The sequence below is a fragment of the Oncorhynchus gorbuscha genome, linkage group LG17 (genome assembly GCF_021184085.1).
Source record: "Oncorhynchus gorbuscha isolate QuinsamMale2020 ecotype Even-year linkage group LG17, OgorEven_v1.0, whole genome shotgun sequence".
Lineage (NCBI taxonomy): Eukaryota > Metazoa > Chordata > Actinopteri > Salmoniformes > Salmonidae > Oncorhynchus > Oncorhynchus gorbuscha.
In genome coordinates, this window is record NC_060189.1 from 2,843,424 (window position 1) to 2,862,935 (window position 19,512).

Below are 19,512 nucleotides of genomic sequence, written 5' to 3' on the forward strand. Positions count from 1 at the left end.
AGAGATATAGCATAGTACTGTATGGTGGAGGAGGAGACAGAGATATAGCATAGTACTGTATGGTGGAGGAGGAGACAGAGATATAGCATAGTACTGTATGGTGGAGGAGGAGACAGAGATATAGCATAGTACTGTATGGTGGAGGAGGAGACAGAGAGGGAGGGGCTAGAACTGTATGGTGGAGGAGGAGACAGAGAGGGAGGGGCTAGAACTGTATGGTGGAGGAGGAGACAGAGAGAGGGAGGGGCTAGTACTGTATGGTGGAGGAGGAGACAGAGAGAGGGAGGGGCTAGTACTGTATGGTGGAGGAGGAGACAGAGAGAGGGAGGGGCTAGTACTGTATGGTGGAGGAGGAGACAGAGAGAGGGAGGGGCTAGTACTGTATGGAGGAGGAGACAGAGAGGGAGGGGCTAGTACTGTATGGAGGAGGAGGAGACAGAGAGGGAGGGGCTAGTACTGTATGGAGGAGGAGGAGACAGAGAGGGAGACACAGCTTAGGTCATGTTCCAGCGGGCATGGTGGTGGTAGTAAAATATCCAGCCAATCAGAGAGACCGTCCTGTCAGGAAGTGCAACCAATCAGTGTCTCAGTGCAGGAAGCGGATGCTCATCTTCTGTTCAACATCTACCTTCTCCAGAACCTGAGGAGGAAAGGAACAGCTTCAGTCGCTATCCTCAACAACATGGTATTAGTTGGCTCTAGATCCTGTCCACTGTTGGCAGCAGCCTTACACCAAGTCAAACTCTGGGTATATGTAAATGTCCTTGGCAAGTAACGGTGATTCTAATTTATTACCATCGAAATGACACACTGGCCAGTCAACGTCACACACTGGCCAGTCAACGTCACACACTGGCCAGTCAACGTCACACACTGGCCAGTCAACGTCACACACTGGCCAGTCAACGTCACACACTGGCCAGTCAACGTCACACACTGGCCAGTCAACGTCACACACTGGCCAGTCAACGTCACACACTGGCCAGTCAACGTCACCAGTCACTGGCCAGTCAACGCCACACACTGGCCAGTCAACGCCACACACTGGCCAGTCAACGCCACACACTGGCCAGTCAACGCCACACACTGGCCAGTCAACGTCACACACTGGCCAGTCAACGCCACACACTGGCCAGTCAACGTCACACACTGGCCAGTCAACGTCACACACTGGCCAGTCAACGTCACACTGGCCAGTCAACGTCACACTGGCCAGTCAACGTCACACTGGCCAGTCAACGTCACACTGGCCAGTCAACGTCACACTGGCCAGTCAACGTCACACTGGCCAGTCAACGTCACACTGGCCAGTCAACGTCACACTGGCCAGTCAACGCCACACTGGCCAGTCAACGCCACACTGGCCAGTCAACGTCACACTGGCCAGTCAACGTCACACTGGCCAGTCAACGTCACACTGGCCAGTCAACGTCACACTGGCCAGTCAACGTCACACTGGCCAGTCAACGTCACATTGGCCAGTCAACGTCACATTGGCCAGTCAACGTCACATTGGCCAGTCAACGTCACATTGGCCAGTCAACGTCACATTGGCCAGTCAACGTCACATTGGCCAGTCAACGTCACATTGGCCAGTCAACGTCACATTGGCCAGTCAACGTCACATTGGCAATCATTATACATAACCGTCAACATTGCATTACAGTTGACTGTACAGGTCAGAGCAAAAACCAAGCCATGAGGTTGAAGGAATTATCTGTAGAGGTCAGAGACAGGATTGTGTCGAGGCACAGATCTGGGGAAGGGTACCAAAAACATTATTGCAGCATTGAAGATCCCCAAGAACACAGTGGCCTCCAAAATTCTTAAATGAAAGAAGTTTGGAACCACCAAGACTCTTCCTAGAGCTGGCTGCCTGGCCAAACTGAGCAATCAGGGGAGAAGAGGCTTGGTCAGGGAGGTGACCAAGAACCCGATGGTCACTCTAACAGAGCTCCAGAGTTCCTCTGTGGAAATGGGAGAACCTTCCAGAAGGACAACCATCTGTGCAGCACTCCACCAATCAAGCCTTTATGGTAGATTGGCCAGACGTGCCTTTTACTGAAAAGTGGCCTCCATAACAGCCCGCTTGGAGTTTGCCAAAAAGCACCTAAAGGACTCTCAGAAACAAGATTCTTGTGTCTGATGAAACCAAGATTGAACTCTTTGGCCTGAATGCCAAGCGTCACGTCTGGAGGATTCCTGGCACCATCCCTACGGTGAAGCATGGTGGTGGCAGCGTCAAGCTGTGGGGATGTTTTTCAGCAGCAGGGACTGGGAGACTAGTCAGGATCGAGGGGAAGATGAACAGAGCAAAGTACAGAGAGATCCTTGATGAAAACCTGCTCCAGAGTGCTCAGGACCTCAGACTGGGGTGAAGGTTCATCTTTCAACAGGACAACAATCCTAAGCACACAGCCAAAATGCAGTAGTGGCTTCGGGTCAATTCACTGAATGTCCTTGAGTGGCCCAGCCAGAGCCCGGACTTGAAACCAGATCAAACATTTCCTGAGAGACCTGAAAAAAGCTATGCAGCGACACTCCCCATCCAAACCTGACAGAGCTTGAGAGGATCGGCAGAGAAGAATGTGGAGACACTCCTCAAATACAGGTGTGCCAAGCTTGTAGCGTCATACCCAAGAAGACCTGAGGCTGTAATCGCTGCCAAAGGGGCTTCAACAAAGTTCTGGGTAAATGGCCTGAGTGTTTATGGAAATGTCATATATTTCCATTTTTACCCCTCCAAAAACAACAACTTGTTTTTTCTTTGTAATTATGGGGTATTGTGATGTCATTATGGGGTATTGTGTGTAGATTGATGAGGGGGGGGGGGGGGGGGGACAATTTAATCCATTTTAGGAATAAGGCTGTGGAAAAAGTCAAGGGTACTGAACACACAAACTGAACAAATATCAACGGACTTGGCTCACACACTGCTACAAAGTCAGTACTGTAGAACTGACAACAGAATGTACATTCTAGGTTAGTATTAGGTAATGCCCCCCGGCCCAAACATAAATATGTTGTAAATTTCCAACCTTGATGAACTCATTAAAGGAAATGGAGTTGTCTCCGTTCTGGTCGGCCTCCTGGATGGTCCTATCAGCGATGCTGCCCAGCTGCTCGTCAGAGATGTTCACACCAACCATCATCCTAAGAACCTGGAATAAACATGTTCACACCAACCATCATCCTAAGAACCTGGAATAAACATGTTCACACCAACCATCATCCTAAGAACCTGGAATAAACCACGTTCACACCAACCATCATTCTAAGAACCTGGAATAAACCACGTTCACACCAACCATCATTCTAAGAACCTGGAATAAACCACGTTCACACCAACCATCATTCTAAGAACCTGGAATAAACATGTTCACACCAACCATCATCCTAAGAACCTGGAATAAACATGTTCACACCAACCATCATCCTAAGAACCTGGAATAAACCACGTTCACACCAACCATCATCCTAAGAACCTGGAATAAACCACGTTCACACCAACCATCATCCTAAGAACCTGGAATAAACCACGTTCACACCAACCATCATCCTAAGAACCTGGAATAAACCACGTTCACACCAACCATCATCCTAAGAACCTGGAATAAACCACGTTCACACCAACCATCATCCTAAGAACCTGGAATAAACCACGTTCACACCAACCATCATCCTAAGAACCTGGAATAAACCACGTTCACACCAACCATCATCCTAAGAACCTGGAATAAACCACGTTCACACCAACCATCATCCTAAGAACCTGGAATAAACCACGTTCACACCAACCATCATCCTAAGAACCTGGAATAAACCACGTTCACACCAACCATCATCCTAAGAACCTGGAATAAACCACGTTCACACCAACCATCATCCTAAGAACCTGGAATAAACCACGTTCACACCAACCATCATCCTAAGAACCTGGAATAAACCACGTTCACACCAACCATCATCCTAAGAACCTGGAATAAACCACGTTCACACCAACCATCATCCTAAGAACCTGGAATAAACCACGTTCACACCAACCATCATCCTAAGAACCTGGAATAAACCACATTCACACCAACCATCATCCTAAGAACCTGTAATAAACCACGTTCACACCAACCATCATCCTAAGAACCTGGAATAAACCACGTTCACACCAACCATCATCCTAAGAACCTGGAATAAACCACGTTCACACCAACCATCATTCTAAGAACCTGGAATAAACCACGTTCACACCAACCATCATTCTAAGAACCTGGAATAAACCACGTTCACACCAACCATCATTCTAAGAACCTGGAATAAACCACGTTCACACCAACCATCATTCTAAGAACCTGGAATAAAATCACGTTCACACCAACCATCATCCTAAGAACCTGGAATAAACATGTTCACACCAACCATCATTTTAAGAACCTGGAATAAATCACGTTCACACCAACGTCCCCTAGGGTCTAAAGTTGACAGTTTTCTCCAAGTCTTAACAGCAGAGTTGTAAAGTACAAGAGGACATCTAAATGTACTATACATAAAATGACAAATAATGAGTATAAGTGAGAGAATTTTTATATATATATATATATATATATATACACACACACTTCAATGTGCTGGTAACATGAAGAGTGCAGAAACTGATTCAGGCTTGAGGTTCGTGTGTCGATAAGCTCTACAAAATGCAGGTTTGTGGCGTCACAAACAACGTTAGGCAGCAATGTTGTTTGCAAAACAAGAGATCGGTTTTCACTGAGTCATTGAACCCGGAGATTACAGTGATTGTAGGTCATAATCCCAGACCAGTCACACAGAGAACAGCAGAGGGGTGTATTTATTTAGTTCAAAAGTTTATTGGACAAATTCAGGTAGGTCCCGTCCTGGTTTCTTCTGTTTGGTTCAGAGTAAAAACACCCCAGGTGGCATAGGGCACTGCACAGCCAATGACATGGAATAAACAGGAGCTAGAATGGGGACAATGGAGTATGACGAAAACAACATTTAGTTAGAGGGGGGATAGGAGGAGAGACAGGAGGTAAGGGAGGGGGAGAGGAGGAGGGGGGAGAGACAGGAGGTAAGGGAGGGGGGAGAGGAGGAGAGGGAGGGGGGGGAGAGAGACAAGAGGAGAGGGAGCTAGAATGGGGACAATGATGAAAACAACATTTAGTTAGGGTTGGAAATTTACACAATTGTTTACTGTCCAGGGCAAATTCCCTCTCCTTCTCAATGCCAAAAACACTTTGAAATTCCCGTAAGTATATGCTGAGCAGCAGGGCTCCTGACAAATAAATATTTTCCTCCTTGTCCATCTTGGTATTAACTTTAATAGGCTCAAATTACATCATGACACGGAGGAACAAACCGAAGAACAATTCTCTCTCTGCCTAAGATCTTGTTATTCAGCTCTAGGGTCATTTCCTTCATCAGGGGGAAGAGATACCTGGTCCCCCTTGATGAAAACTCTTAACATCAAACTACTCCACAACATTCAAGCCCTGATTGTTGAATGAGAATATGTTGTTGAGGTCTGGTATCAAGAGATTAAGCCCCCCCCCCTAAAAAAAACAACAAAGATTTCAAGTGGGGGAACCACAAGAGTGTGTGATTTGAACCATGACCCCATCCTGACCTGTAGCAGCTCGTCACGGGAGATCTTATCATCTCTGTCCAGGTCGTACAGCTGGAAAGCAACTGGAAGGGGGGGGGGGGACGAGAGACAGGAGGAGAGGGGTTTTGAGGTCAAATAATCGTTTTTCAAAACACATTTATATCCATCAGATTGGGAAAGAAGAGTCAATTGATATATAGTATTCTATAGTACAGTTAACCAACAGTCTGTTGGTATATAGTATTCTACAGTACAGTTAACCAACAAACAGCCTGTTGGTATATAGTATTCTATAGTACAGTTAACCAACATATATAGTATTCTATAGTACAGTTAACCAACAACCTGTTGGTATATAGTATTCTATAGTACAGTTAACCAACATATATAGTATTCTATAGTACAGTTAACCAACAGCCTGTTGGTATATAGTATTCTATAGTACAGTTAACCAACATATATAGTATTCTATAGTACAGTTAACCAACATATATAGTATTCTATAGTACAGTTAACCAACATATATAGTATTCTATAGTACAGTTAACCAACAGCCTGTTGGTATATAGTATTCTATAGTACAGTTAACCAACAGCCTGTTGGTATATAGTATTCTATAGTACAGTTAACCAACAAACGGCCTGTTGGTATAAAATCAGCAAAAAATGTCCCTTTTTCAGGACCCTGTCTTTCAAAGGTAATTCGTAGAAATCCAAATAACTTCACAGATCTTCATTGTAAAGGGTTTAAACACTGTTTCCCATGAACCACTGTACTATAAACACTGTTTATGAACTGTGCTTGTTGTCATTGCAGGCAATCTAAACGCTGTGCGTTACAGGGAAGACATCCTCCTCCCTCATGTGGTACCCTTCCTGCAGGCTCATCCTGACAATGCCCTCAGCCATACTGCTCATTCTGTGCGTGATTTCCTGCAAGACAGCAATGTCAGTGTTCTGCCATGGTCAGCGAAGAGCCCGGATCTCAATCCCATTGAGCACGCCTGGGACCTGTTGGATCGGAGGGTGAGGGCTTGGGCCATCCCCCCCAGAAATGTCCGGGAACTTGCAGGTGTCTTGGTGGAAGAGTGGGGTAACATCTCACAGCAAGAACTGGCAAATCTGGTGCAGTCCATGAGGAGGAGATGCACTGCAGTACTTAATGCAGCTGGTGGCCACACCAGATACTGACTGTTACTTTTGATTTTGACCCCCCCTTTGTTCAGGGACACATTATTCCATTTCTGTTAGTCACATGTCTGTGGAACTTGTTCAGTTTATGTCTCAGTTGTTGAATCTTGTTATGTTCATACAAATATTTACACATGTTAAGTTTACTGAAAATAAAACACAGTTGACAGTGAGAGGACATTTCATTTTTTGCTGAGTTTAGTACTCTATAGGAAATTGTCAACTGATCTGGCCTGGGTCGCAGTTCTGTTTGTGCCGTCTTGACTCCTTGTCACTCATCATTTATTGTCAAGACAGCACAAACAGAGCTGGGACTCGGGCTAGGACCTCACCCACTGATTAGACTTACAGAGCAGCTTATTGGTCCTGCTGTTGAGAGGTTCAGAGGCAGTGGGATCCTTGTTCTTCTCGTTGTCTTCTATAGGACGGAAGTGAGCCAGGGTTCTCATGAAGCCCCTGAAGTTCACCTGGTCCTCCCTGAGAAAACACACAGCCGGGACAACAACAATGACATCAACCCGACCAGAAGAGCCTTCATAGAGACATAGGATATTTCTATTTTTAAGCTGTATAATTTGCTGAATAGAGACACACAGCAAAACAGGTCATTCACATGATTGGTCATGACTTGGGAGGTCAGAACACCTTAGACCAACGCGACCTAATATCAGGCTATTCATTGTGGCCCACATGACTAGGGCTGTGGCGGTCATGTCCCCCCCCCCCCCAGCCGGTAACTGTCATGCACATAACTGCCGGGCTCACGGTAATTTAAAGTTAACAAACATTTAGCATCTCCAGGCTTCCACACACAGCCTACAAGCCACTGATGCAGACCTTTGGAACATCTACATTTGAAGTATAATACAGCTATTTAATAGATAATAATAGATAGGGGCGGCGGGGGTAGCCTAGCGGTTAGAGTGTAGGGGAGGCGGGGTAGCCTACTTCACTTAGCAGACGCTACTTCGCTTAGCAGACGCTACTTCGCTTAGCAGACGCTACTTCGCTTAGCAGACGCTACTTCGCTTAGCAGACGCTACTTCGCTTAGCAGACGCTACTTCGCTTAGCAGACGCTACTTCGCTTAGCAGACGCTACTTAGCAGACGCTTAGCAGACGCTTAGCAGACGCTACTTCGCTTAGCAGACGCTTAGCAGACGCTTAGCAGACGCTTAGCAGACGCTTAGCAGACGCTTAGCAGACGCTTAGCAGACGCTTAGCAGACGCTACTTCACTTAGCAGACGCTACTTCGCTTAGCAGACGCTACTTCGCTTAGCAGACGCTACTTCACTTAGCAGACGCTACTTCAGCAGACGCTAGCAGACGCTACTTCGCTTAGCAGACGCTACTTCGCTTAGCAGACGCTTAGCAGACGCTACTTCGCTTAGCAGACGCTACTTCACTTAGCAGACGCTACTTCACTTAGCAGACGCTTAGCAGACGCTACTTCACTTAGCAGACGCTACTTCACTTAGCAGACGCTACTTCACTTAGCAGACGCTACTTCACTTAGCAGACGCTACTTCACTTAGCAGACGCTTAGCAGACGCTACTTCACTTAGCAGACGCTTAGCAGACGCTACTTCACTTAGCAGACGCTACTTCACTTAGCAGACGCTACTTAACTTAGCAGACGCTTAGCAGACGCTTAGCAGACGCTTAGCAGACGCTTAGCAGACGCTTAGCAGACGCTACTTCACTTAGCAGACGCTACTTCAGACTTAGCAGACGCTACTTCACTTAGCAGACGCTACTTCACTTAGCAGACTACTTCACTTAGCAGACGCTACTTCACTTAGCAGACGCTACTTCACTTAGCAGACGCTACTTCACTTAGCAGACGCTACTTCAGCAGACGCTTAGCAGACGCTACTTAGCAGACGCTACTTCAGCAGACGCTACTTCACTTAGCAGACGCTACTTCACTTAGCAGACGCTACTTCACTTAGCAGACGCTACTTCACTTAGCAGACGCTTAGCAGACGCTACTTCACTTAGCAGACGCTACTTCACTTAGCAGACGCTACTTCACTTAGCAGACGCTACTTCACTTAGCAGACGCTACTTCACTTAGCAGACGCTACTTCACTTAGCAGACGCTACTTCACTTAGCAGACGCTACTTCACTTAGCAGACGCTACTTCACTTAGCAGACGCTACTTCACTTAGCAGACGCTACTTCACTTAGCAGACGCTACTTCACTTAGCAGACGCTACTTCTACTTCACTTAGCAGACGCTACTTCACTTAGCAGACGCTACTTCACTTAGCAGACGCTACTTCACTTAGCAGACGCTACTTCACTTAGCAGACGCTACTTCACTTAGCAGACGCTACTTCACTTAGCAGACGCTACTTCACTTAGCAGACGCTACTTCACTTAGCAGACGCTACTTCACTTCAGACTACTAGCAGACGCTACTTCACTTAGCAGACGCTACTTCACTTAGCAGACGCTACTTCACTTAGCAGACGCTACTTCACTTAGCAGACGCTACTTCACTTAGCAGACGCTACTTCACTTAGCAGACGCTACTTCACTTAGCAGACGCTACTTCACTTAGCAGACGCTACTTCACTTAGCAGACGCTACTTCACTTAGCAGACGCTACTTCACTTAGCAGACGCTTAGCAGACGCTACTTCACTTAGCAGACGCTTAGCAGACGCTACTTCACTTAGCAGACGCTACTTCACTTCAGACGCTACTTCACTTAGCAGACGACGCTACTTCACTTAGCAGACGCTACTTCACTTAGCAGACGCTACTTCACTTAGCAGACGCTACTTCACTTAGCAGACGCTACTTCACTTAGCAGACGCTACTTCACTTAGCAGACGCTACTTCACTTAGCAGACGCTACTTCACTTAGCAGACGCTACTTCACTTAGCAGACGCTACTTCACTTAGCAGACGCTACTTCACTTAGCAGACGCTACTTCACTTAGCAGACGCTACTTCACTTAGACGCTACAGCAGACGCTACTTCACTTAGCAGACGCTACTTCACTTAGCAGACGCTACTTCACTTAGCAGACGCTACTTCACTTAGCAGACGCTACTTCACTTAGCAGACGCTACTTCACTTAGCAGACGCTACTTCACTTAGCAGACGCTACTTCACTTAGCAGACGACAGACGCTACTTCACTTAGCAGACGCTACTTCACTTAGCAGACGCTACTTCACTTAGCAGACGCTACTTCACTTAGCAGACGCTACTTCACTTAGCAGACGCTACTTCACTTAGCAGACGCTACTTCACTTAGCAGACGCTACTTCACTTAGCAGACGCTACTTCACTTAGCAGACGCTACTTCACTTAGCAGACGCTACTTCACTTAGCAGACGCTACTTCACTTAGCAGACGCTACTTCACTTAGCAGACGCTACTTCACTTAGCAGACGCTACTTCACTTAGCAGACGCTACTTCACTTAGCAGACGCTACTTCACTTAGCAGACGCTACTTCACTTAGCAGACGCTATCTGCTTGGACTTACCGTGACATCATTTTATTATATGAACAATACAAATGAACCTGGCTGAATGAAAATAGATTTCCGAGGAGAGTGTGCAAACTGAAACTGGTCCTCCTATAGGGTTAACTTACAGTTGATTATGAAACACTAGTTATGATAGGATATACACTGACCAGGTGAACGCTATGATCCCTTATTGATGGCACATGTTAAATCCACTTCAATAATAAATTAAATAATATTGTTTAAGCCTTGAGATAATTGAGACATGGATTGTGTATGTGTGCCATATAGAGTTTAAATCGACAAGACAAAAGATGCATAAGTACCTTTGAACAGGGAATAGAGCCCCGAGTACCAGGTCATTAGGACCTGATGGAGGGACAATAGAGCCCTGAGTACCAGGTCATTAGGACCTGATGGAAGGACAATAGAGCCCTGAGTACCAGGTCATTAGGACCTGATGGAAGGACAATAGAGCCCTGAGTACCAGGTCATTAGGACCTGATGGAGGGACAATAGAGCCCTGAGTACCAGGTCATTAGGACCTGATGGAAGGACATTAGAGCCCTGAGTACCAGGTCATTAGGACCTGATGGAGGGACAATAGAGCCCTGAGTACCAGGTCATTAGGACCTGATGGAAGGACATTAGAGCCCTGAGTACCAGGTCATTAGAACCTGATGGAAGGACAATTGAACCCTGAGTACCAGGTCATTAGGACCTGATGGAGGGACAATAGAGCTCTGAGTACCAGGCCAATAGCGACTGGTCGTTAGCAAGCTTGGTAGGCTACTAATGACCATCAGCAGCATCAGAGGGCCGTTTTACTGTGACTCAAATGGTCACATGGAATTTGACTGCGGTCATGACATTGTTATAAGCTAAAATTAAGTCGTCTACGCACTGTACGTTTTGGGATTGTAATGATATAGGTCTATCTTAGGCTGCACGTTTTGGGATTGTAATGATATAGGTCTATCCAAGGCATGTTGTCGAAAAAAACACAACTTTCATGTGAATTTCAAAGACCAGCACAACCGGTCATACACACTTAAAAACTTACAATATGCATTACAATATAAATACAATGTTAAGGTAGACTCAAACAAAGGAATGTTTACTGTATGTTTATCGTACATTACTAAATGGGTTTGTTTGTGTGGTGAGTGACTCGAGTCAAAGCTATGTGCATCTTTAAAGAAATCAGGGAAGGACACATACTACTCACCCCTCGGGAAAGAAGGCATTGATGATTCTGTCTCCCAGAGGATTGATGGCCAACTCTGGGATCCGTTGGAAATCTTCCCGACTTCAGAAACAGGAGAGGAGAGTTAGAATTTACTCAATGACAACAAAAGGGAACTATGGATTATTTTCCAAGGCTGCGTTTACACAGGCAAGCCCAATTCTGATATCCCCTCCACCCCAACTAATAGGGCTTTTGACCAATCACATCTGATCTTTTTCAGTGCTGATCGGATTGGTCAAAAGATCAATTAGTGAAAGATATCAGAATTGGGCTGCCTGTTTAAACGCAGCCTATGAGTTTGACCCCACTTCCAATCACACACCATGGATCAAAGACCAGCAGATGAGTGGAGAGATACTGACATCACTCTGGGTAAAATCTTGTTGAAATGATATCACACATCACTCTGGGTAATGTCTTGTTGAAATGATATCACATAGATCACTCTGTGTATTTCATGTCTTTTGTTTGAAATGAAATAAAAGAAATCACACAGATCAGACTCTGAAGTCTGGTGTCTTGTTTTCCAAATGATATCACACAGATCATCTACAAACAATAGTCTTGTTGAAATGATATCACAGCCGTAGATCACTCTGTGTAATGTCTTGTTGAAATGATATCCCAGAACAACAGCAAAGGACCTTGAGAAGATGCTGGAGGAAACAGGTTATCTATATCCACAGAAATGATATCATCAACAGATCAAGGCCGCTCTGGGAATGTCTTGTTGAAATGATATCAAAAAAGCAGATCACTGTGGGTAATGTCTTGTTGAAATGATATCATGAAACAGAAAATCACTCTGTGTAATGTATTGTTTGAAAAAAGATATCACTGAAGATCACTCCCAACCGTGTAATGTCTTGTTGAAATGATATCAACAAAGATCACTCATGTAAAAAGTCTTGTTGAAATGATATCAACATCAGATCACTCAGAAGTAATGTCTTGGGTTGAAATGATATCAAAGATGCAAAATGGCTTAAGGTCAATTGGAGGTGCCCTACCTTATAGGATGGATGCTAGCCCCACTTTACCCCAAAACAAACTGCATTCAAACCCAGTGACTGCTCTTTGTTTGACATCATGTGGAAATTAAAATAAACTCATGCCAAGACCCCAATCAGACTTTTTTTAGCTTGTATACCCCACAGACTGTCTGCCCCACTGTTCATCAGACTGCATGCTAGCATTTTCCAAATGCCTGAAGGTATACCACATTCATCTACAAACAATAGACTGCATGCTAGCTCCACTGTATAAACACCATGGGACCAAACAGACTGCATGCTAGCTCCACTGTATACCTCTCAGGAAGGAGCGGTCTCCCCAATAGAGATGAATGCTAGCTTTGGTGTGAAAAGACTGCAAATCAATCCCAGAACAACAGCAACTGCATGGCCCCACTTATACCCCAATAAGATGCTGGAGGAAACAGGTACAAAAGTATCTATATCCACAGTAAAGACTGCATGCTAGTCCTATATCAACATAACCTGAAAATACAGACTGCATGCTAGCTCAGCAAGACTGAAGAAGCCCCACTGCTCCAAAACCACCATAAAAACAGACTGCAGCTAGCGCACTGTTTGCAGACTGCATGCTAGCTCCACTGGTGACAAAGACTGCATGCTAGCTCCACTTTTTGGAGAAATGTCCTCTGGTCTGATGAAACAAAAATAGGACTGTTTGCTAGCTCCACTAATGACCATTGTTATGTTTGGAGGAAAAAGGGAAGGCTTGCCCCTGAAGACTGCACCATCCCAACCCCAATAAGACTGCATCATGTTGTACAGACTGCATGTGCCCCACTTTGCTGCCAATACAGACTGGGATGCTGCCCCACTAAACAAAACAGACTGCATGCTAGCATCATGAGGAAGAAAATGCTAGTATGTATATATTGAAGCAACCTCAATACAGACTGCATGAAGTTAAACTTGGTCTCAAATGACTCCAGATGGACAATGACAGACTGCAAACAGACTGTATACCAAAGTTGTGGCAAAATGGCTTAAGGACAACAAAGTACAGACTGGATGCTAGCTCACAAAGCCCTGACCTCAATCCTATAGAAAATATATGGGCAGAACTGGATGCTAGCCCTACTGTATACCCCAAAACAAACTGCATTCTAGCTCCACTGTATACCCCAATACAGACTGCATGCTAGCTCCACTGTATACCCCAATACAGACTGCATGCTAGCTCCACTGTATACCCCAATACAGACTGCATGCTAGCTCCACTGTATACCCAAATACAGACTGCATGCTAGCTCCACTGTATACCCCAATACAGACTGCATGCTAGCTCCACTGTATACCCCAATACAGACTGAGCTAGCTCCACTGACAATACAGACTGCAAGCTAGCTCCACTGTATACCCCAATACAGACTGCATGCTAGCTCCACTGTATACCCAAATACAGACCGGACGCTTCATTGAGAGGACACAGAAAACACACACTTGTTGTGTGTAAACAGACAAAGTGGTGCAGTTACATTTCAGTATTATATCTGGTTAATGACCCCCACTCGGCTTAATAGTCAGGAGTAACATCATTTCATAGACAGACTGGATAAATGGGGTCAAAGTGTGGCTGGAAACCCGGAGGTTTCTTTCCGCACAGTGGGTGAAAACTATGGAGCCTAGGCCACTCGGAGAGAGAACAAAGCTGGAGTTGAACTGTGATGGGATTTAAAAATGACCGATTGTTTTCCCTCTGAAGGTCAGTGAGCTATTGAGATCTCAGAGGTCAATCACACCGTCCTCCACGTCTGTTAGCAATGTCGTGTTTACTTGCCGGCACTAGATGTGGAAATAAAGAACTACATAGTGAGGTCCGTGGCACGCAAATGCTGCAGTTCATATCGAAGTTCGAGTTGTCAGACTCCGGTCAAAACAATCTGGTTCTTCTAGACACAGCTTATACCCAGTGACACACACGCACACCACTAGTATGGGTAGTAGGGTACTGCATGCAACGCCCGAGCCAAGAGTGATGCTGTGTGTTCACAGACCAGAGGTTTTTTATTTTACCTTTATTTAAGTCAGTTAAGAACAAATTCTTATTTTCAATGACGGCCTAGGAACAGTGGGTTAACTGCCTGTTCAGGGGCAGAACGACAGATTTGTAGCTTGACAGCTCGGGGATTTGAACTTGCAACCTTTTGGTTACTAGTCCAACTCTATAACCACGAGGCTACCCTGCCGCCCCAGGTCGAGGCAACAAACTTCAAAATCATATCAGCTCAGAACATTCTGTACTTACACGGCCACTTTGAAGTAAGGGAAATGGTCACGTGCCTCTAAGCGATATTAACTGGCATGGAGGCATACTGTGTTCCTACACAACATTGCCAAGTTGGCTCTGATGGTCACAGAGAAGTAATATGGGGACGAAGGGCAATCATGAACACAGTCAAGTAAATGTCTTACAGCTGTCTCACATCCTCAATACTCTCCTCGTTGGTGGTCGACTACATTCCATAACCAATAGAACGTAAAGAACAACAGCTATCGGCATAAATCAACTATTTTCCATTGGACAAACACCAATAGCTCTAATTTAAATGAATTGTAAATCAATTTACAATGCCTCCTAGGGCTGGGAATTCCCAGGAACTTCACCGTAGGATATTATCACCATACCTAGGTGCTGTTTCGAAGTGAACTACACATGTATAGTGATTCTCCATGTATAGTGATTCGATTCTCCATGTAGTGTGATTCTACATTAATAGTGATTCGATTCTCCATGTAGAGTGATTCGATTCTCCATGTAGTGTGATTCTACATGAATAGTGATTCGATTCTCCATGTATAGTGATTCGATTCTCCATGTAGTGAGATTCTCCACGAAGAGTGAGATTCTCCACGAAGAGTGAGATTCTCCACGAAGAGTGAGATTCTCCACGAAGAGTGAGATTCTCCACGAAGATTCTCCACGAAGAGTGAGATTCTCCACGAAGAGTGAGATTCTCCACGAGTGAGATTCTCCATGAAGTGAGATTCTCCACGAAGAGTGAGATTCTCCACGAAGAGTGAGATTCTCCACGAAGAGTGAGATTCTCCACGAAGAGTGAGATTCTCCACGAAGAGTGAGATTCTCCACGAAGAGTGAGATTCTCCACGAAGAGTGAGATTCTCCACGAAGAGTGAGATTCTCCACGAAGAGTGAGATTCTATACGAAGAGTGTGATTCTATACGAAGAGTGTGATTCTATACGAAGAGTGTGATTCTATACGAAGAGTGTGATTCTATACGAAGAGTGTGATTCTATACGAAGAGTGTGATTCTATACGAAGAGTGTGATTCTATACGAAGTGTGATTCTATACGAATAGTGTGATTCTATATGAAGTGTGATTCTATACGAATAGTGTGATTCTATATGAAGTGTGATTCTATATGAAGTGTGATTCTATATGAAGTGTGTGATTCTATACAGTTATTTGATTCCAAACATATTCCTCACTATATCTGTTGTAGAGAGACAAGAGCGTAAGAAAACGAAAATAAGGGAATAAGTGCTGAAAAAAGGCCCCCTTATTTAAAATGACTGAGAACAAGCTATAGGATTAAAAATAGCTGAGTTTTGGCTAACACTACCTACAGTTGCAAAATTATATATTTATATATTTTTTTTAATGATATGAGTCAAATATCGATTTAATATCGTCCAAAAATAATATTGCAACTATGGATCTCCCCCCCCTTCCCTCCCACAGAGAGTCAAAGGACATCACAGATTCACCTTGTCCTCCTTTCTGTGTAGGCCTATCGTGTCATGGCTATGACTTCAGTGTTTGGCTGGAAGTCTGAGGGTGTGTTCGTAAATTCAATCTGCAGTGCAAGAGAGCGTTCAGAGTACGCTCTGGGCGTTGGTAAATTGAGCTTTTCGCTCTCCCGAGCGTTCAGAGTGCACACACTGGACGCTCTGGTCAAGGATTAGGGTTGATCCGATCGTTCTGACCTCACAACGGCAGTCAAGCACCCAAGCTAACGTTGGCTAGCTTGTCAGCTACTTCCAGACACAAATGACAGAACATCTCACTCTGACCATTTTACTCTCCCTAGCAGAGCTGGTTAGGCAGTTTTCATGTTATCCAGAGCGTTGGTTACTGTAACTCTGCTGCTGGCAACAATTTAATTCTGCTTTTTTTGCCAACGTTTACTGACACCGGCCATATTCAACGGGTGTTGAGTGTTCGTACATTCATCAGTTATTCTGCCCTCTGGCACACTCAGGCGAGAGTGCTCTGAAAATCGGAGTAGCCAAAGTGAATTTACGAACGCACCCCGAGTGTTTCATCAAGCTTGTTGTTGTGTGTGTGTCCCAGTGGCATTGCATGATGGGGCTGCTGTCTGTACCTGAGGGTGCCGTTCTCTCCTTTGTCCAAGCTGGTGAAGCGACTGTAGAGCCGGGTGATCTGGCTGTGTGAAACTGCAAAGAAACACACCGTGTTAGTGACAGGGATTGTCTTTTAAAGGCCTCGGGTCTTAATGTACGAACAACACTTCTACACAGGACTACGATGACGTAAAGGAGATTGGTAGCTTGTCCATACTTTGTCAGTAGTTTGTTTCATTGTTGTGATCCACTGGACTAGCACGTGTAATGATTTAGTAGAGCTTTCCTCTGGTAACAATAATGGCTCTGCTCAAGTCACAGATCAGCAGAAAAACCCAAAACTCACCGTCACCAGGCATAAAAATACCACAACACCAGTATACATGACACTACATGATCAAAAGTATGTGGACACCTGATCGTTGAACATCTCATTCCAAAACCATGGGTATTAATATGGAGTTGGTCCCCCCCGTTGCTGTAATAACAGCCTCCACTCTTCTGGGAAGGCTTTCCACTAGATGTTGGAACATTGCTGCTATAACAGCCTCCACTCTTCTGGGAAGGCTTTCCACTAGATGTTGGAAAATTGCTGCGGGGGACTTGCTTCCATTCAACCACGGGCATTAGTGAGGACAGGACGGGCACCGAAACAGGAAAGGGCTTTCCTCAAACTGTTGCCAAAATATTGGCTGCACAGAACCGTCTACAGTGTCATTGTACACTGTAGCGTTACGATTTCCCTTCACTGGAACTAAGGGGCCTAGTCTGAACCATGAAAACCAGCCCCAGACCATTATTCCTCATCCACCAAACTTTGTAGTTAGTACTATGAATTGGGGCAAACCCAGATTAGTCCGTCGGAGTGCCAGATGTTGAAGTGTGATTCATCACTCCAGAGAACACGATTCCACTGCTCCAGAGACCAATGGCGGCGAGCTTTACACCACTCCAGCTGACGCTTGGCATTACACATGGTGATCTGAGGCTTGTGTGCGGCTGCTCGACCATGGAAACCCATTTCATGAAGCTCCCGACAAACAGTTATTGTGCTGAAGTTGCGACCTACATGCTTCAGCACTCGGCAGTCCAGTTCTGTGAGATTGTGTTACCTACCACTTCGGTGTTGCTCCTTGACGTTTCCACTTCACAATAACAGCTCTAGCAGGGAAGAAATTTGACAAACTGACATGATGAGAAGGTGTCACCCTATGACGGGAGCTCTTCAGTAAGGCCATTCTACTGCCAATGTGTGTCTATGGAGATTGCATGGCTGCGTGCTCGATTTAATACACCTGTCAGAAACGGGTGTGGCTGAAATAGCCTAATCCACTATTTTGAAAAGGGTACCAACATACTTTTGTATAAATAGCTTAGCTAGTTATGTGAAATAACAACGTGCTATGATATTACAAGATAGTGAAAGCTTGTCAGTATCGGCTAGTTGGCCCCACACCCGCTTTGGTAAAAGTGGAGAACTCAACTCACAGCCGGTCTCCTTTTTGATTTCTTCAATCTCCTCTTCTCTCAGTAATGTCGATGCTCTGGATCCCATTGTAAAAGTCCTTCCTTCACAACAAAAGCGAAAAAATAATAATACAATTTTTAAAAAATCCCTAGTTACGCTAACAAGTTGTTTGACGCAGGTTTCAGAAGAGATTTGTTAGCTAACGTTTGCTGATTCGTGCTAAGTAGCGGAAGAGAGAGACAGAGAGAGAAAAAAAAACTGGATTATACACGAAGCAAGCTAGCAAATTTCGCAACGTTTCGATAGTCTACGTTGAATCCAATTTTATACCGTTAATAATTTCCTTGTAATCGTTTAAAAAAAAAAAAAGATTATTCCGAGTTGAAACAGCTGACCGGAGAGCTGTCAGTTTGCTCTGTTCAGCACTGTGGAGAGGTCAGGGAGGGGTCACGCCTGATGCGCCGAATTCATGACGTAGTCACGCAGAGTGAGTCGAATGGAAATTAAATGATTCACTGTGAGAGGTCAGGGGGGAGGGGTCACGCCTGATGCGCCGAATTCATGACGTAGTCACGCAGAGTAGGTCGAATGGAAATTAAATGATTCACTGTGAGAGGTCAGGGGGGAGGGGTCACGCCTGATGCGCCGAATTCATGACGTAGTCACGCAGAGTGAGTCAAATGGAAATTAAATGATTCATTTTCCTAACATAAATTATAATAACATTTTTTTTTCTGTGATTACAATTGAACTAGAATTGTTTAATTAAAAAAATCTATGTTTCGTTTGTTTGTTCCAGTATTTTCTCATTAATACCTGCGTTCTGTTTTGCTGTAATGTAAGAACATAAATTGTTGATCTGTATTTTGAATTAAAAAATAAAATAGAAAGAGACGATGAGCACTTCAACGCTGCGATTGGGTTGGTCTTCATTTAAGGTTAGAGTTACGCATAAGATTAGCAGTGTGGTTAAACTCATGGTTTAGGGTTCAAATCTGAATGTAAGAAGATCATTTGTAGGAATATAGGCGGGGTTTAGGCAATTATTATGACTTTGTGGCTGTGGGAACTAGTGACAACCCGTGATTTAACTACACACTCCAGTACAGTAGGTGGCGGAACTTGTTAACGGACAGACACAATA

The 19,512-nt window shown here is 44.8% G+C and overlaps 1 protein-coding gene across 4 annotated transcripts; it reads right to left on the reverse strand.

Annotated features, from left to right (window-relative positions):
• Nucleotides 1–369: 369 nt before the first annotated feature.
• On the reverse strand, nucleotides 370–18,828 carry LOC124002192 (calcineurin B homologous protein 1-like). 4 transcript variants are annotated; one of them, XR_006832944.1, is made up of 8 exons: nucleotides 18,389–18,824; nucleotides 16,921–16,993; nucleotides 11,519–11,599; nucleotides 7,154–7,281; nucleotides 5,636–5,697; nucleotides 3,039–3,161; nucleotides 470–640; nucleotides 375–435 (listed from the first exon to the last, which is right to left on the reverse strand). XR_006832944.1 is itself a non-coding variant. In XM_046309535.1 (7 exons), exons 1-7 carry the CDS (start codon nucleotides 18,453–18,455, stop codon nucleotides 587–589), a joined length of 588 nt encoding a protein of 195 aa, XP_046165491.1. In that variant the 5' UTR covers nucleotides 18,456–18,824; the 3' UTR covers nucleotides 370–586. The 4 variants fall into 4 exon arrangements, 3 of the variants coding, with proteins under 3 accessions (XP_046165491.1, XP_046165493.1, XP_046165492.1); XM_046309535.1 differs by having other exon boundaries at nucleotides 370–640; XM_046309537.1 differs by lacking the exons at nucleotides 375–435; nucleotides 470–640; nucleotides 3,039–3,161 and adding an exon at nucleotides 3,170–4,388 and having other exon boundaries at nucleotides 18,389–18,828.
• Between the last annotated feature and the right edge of the window lie 684 nt (nucleotides 18,829–19,512).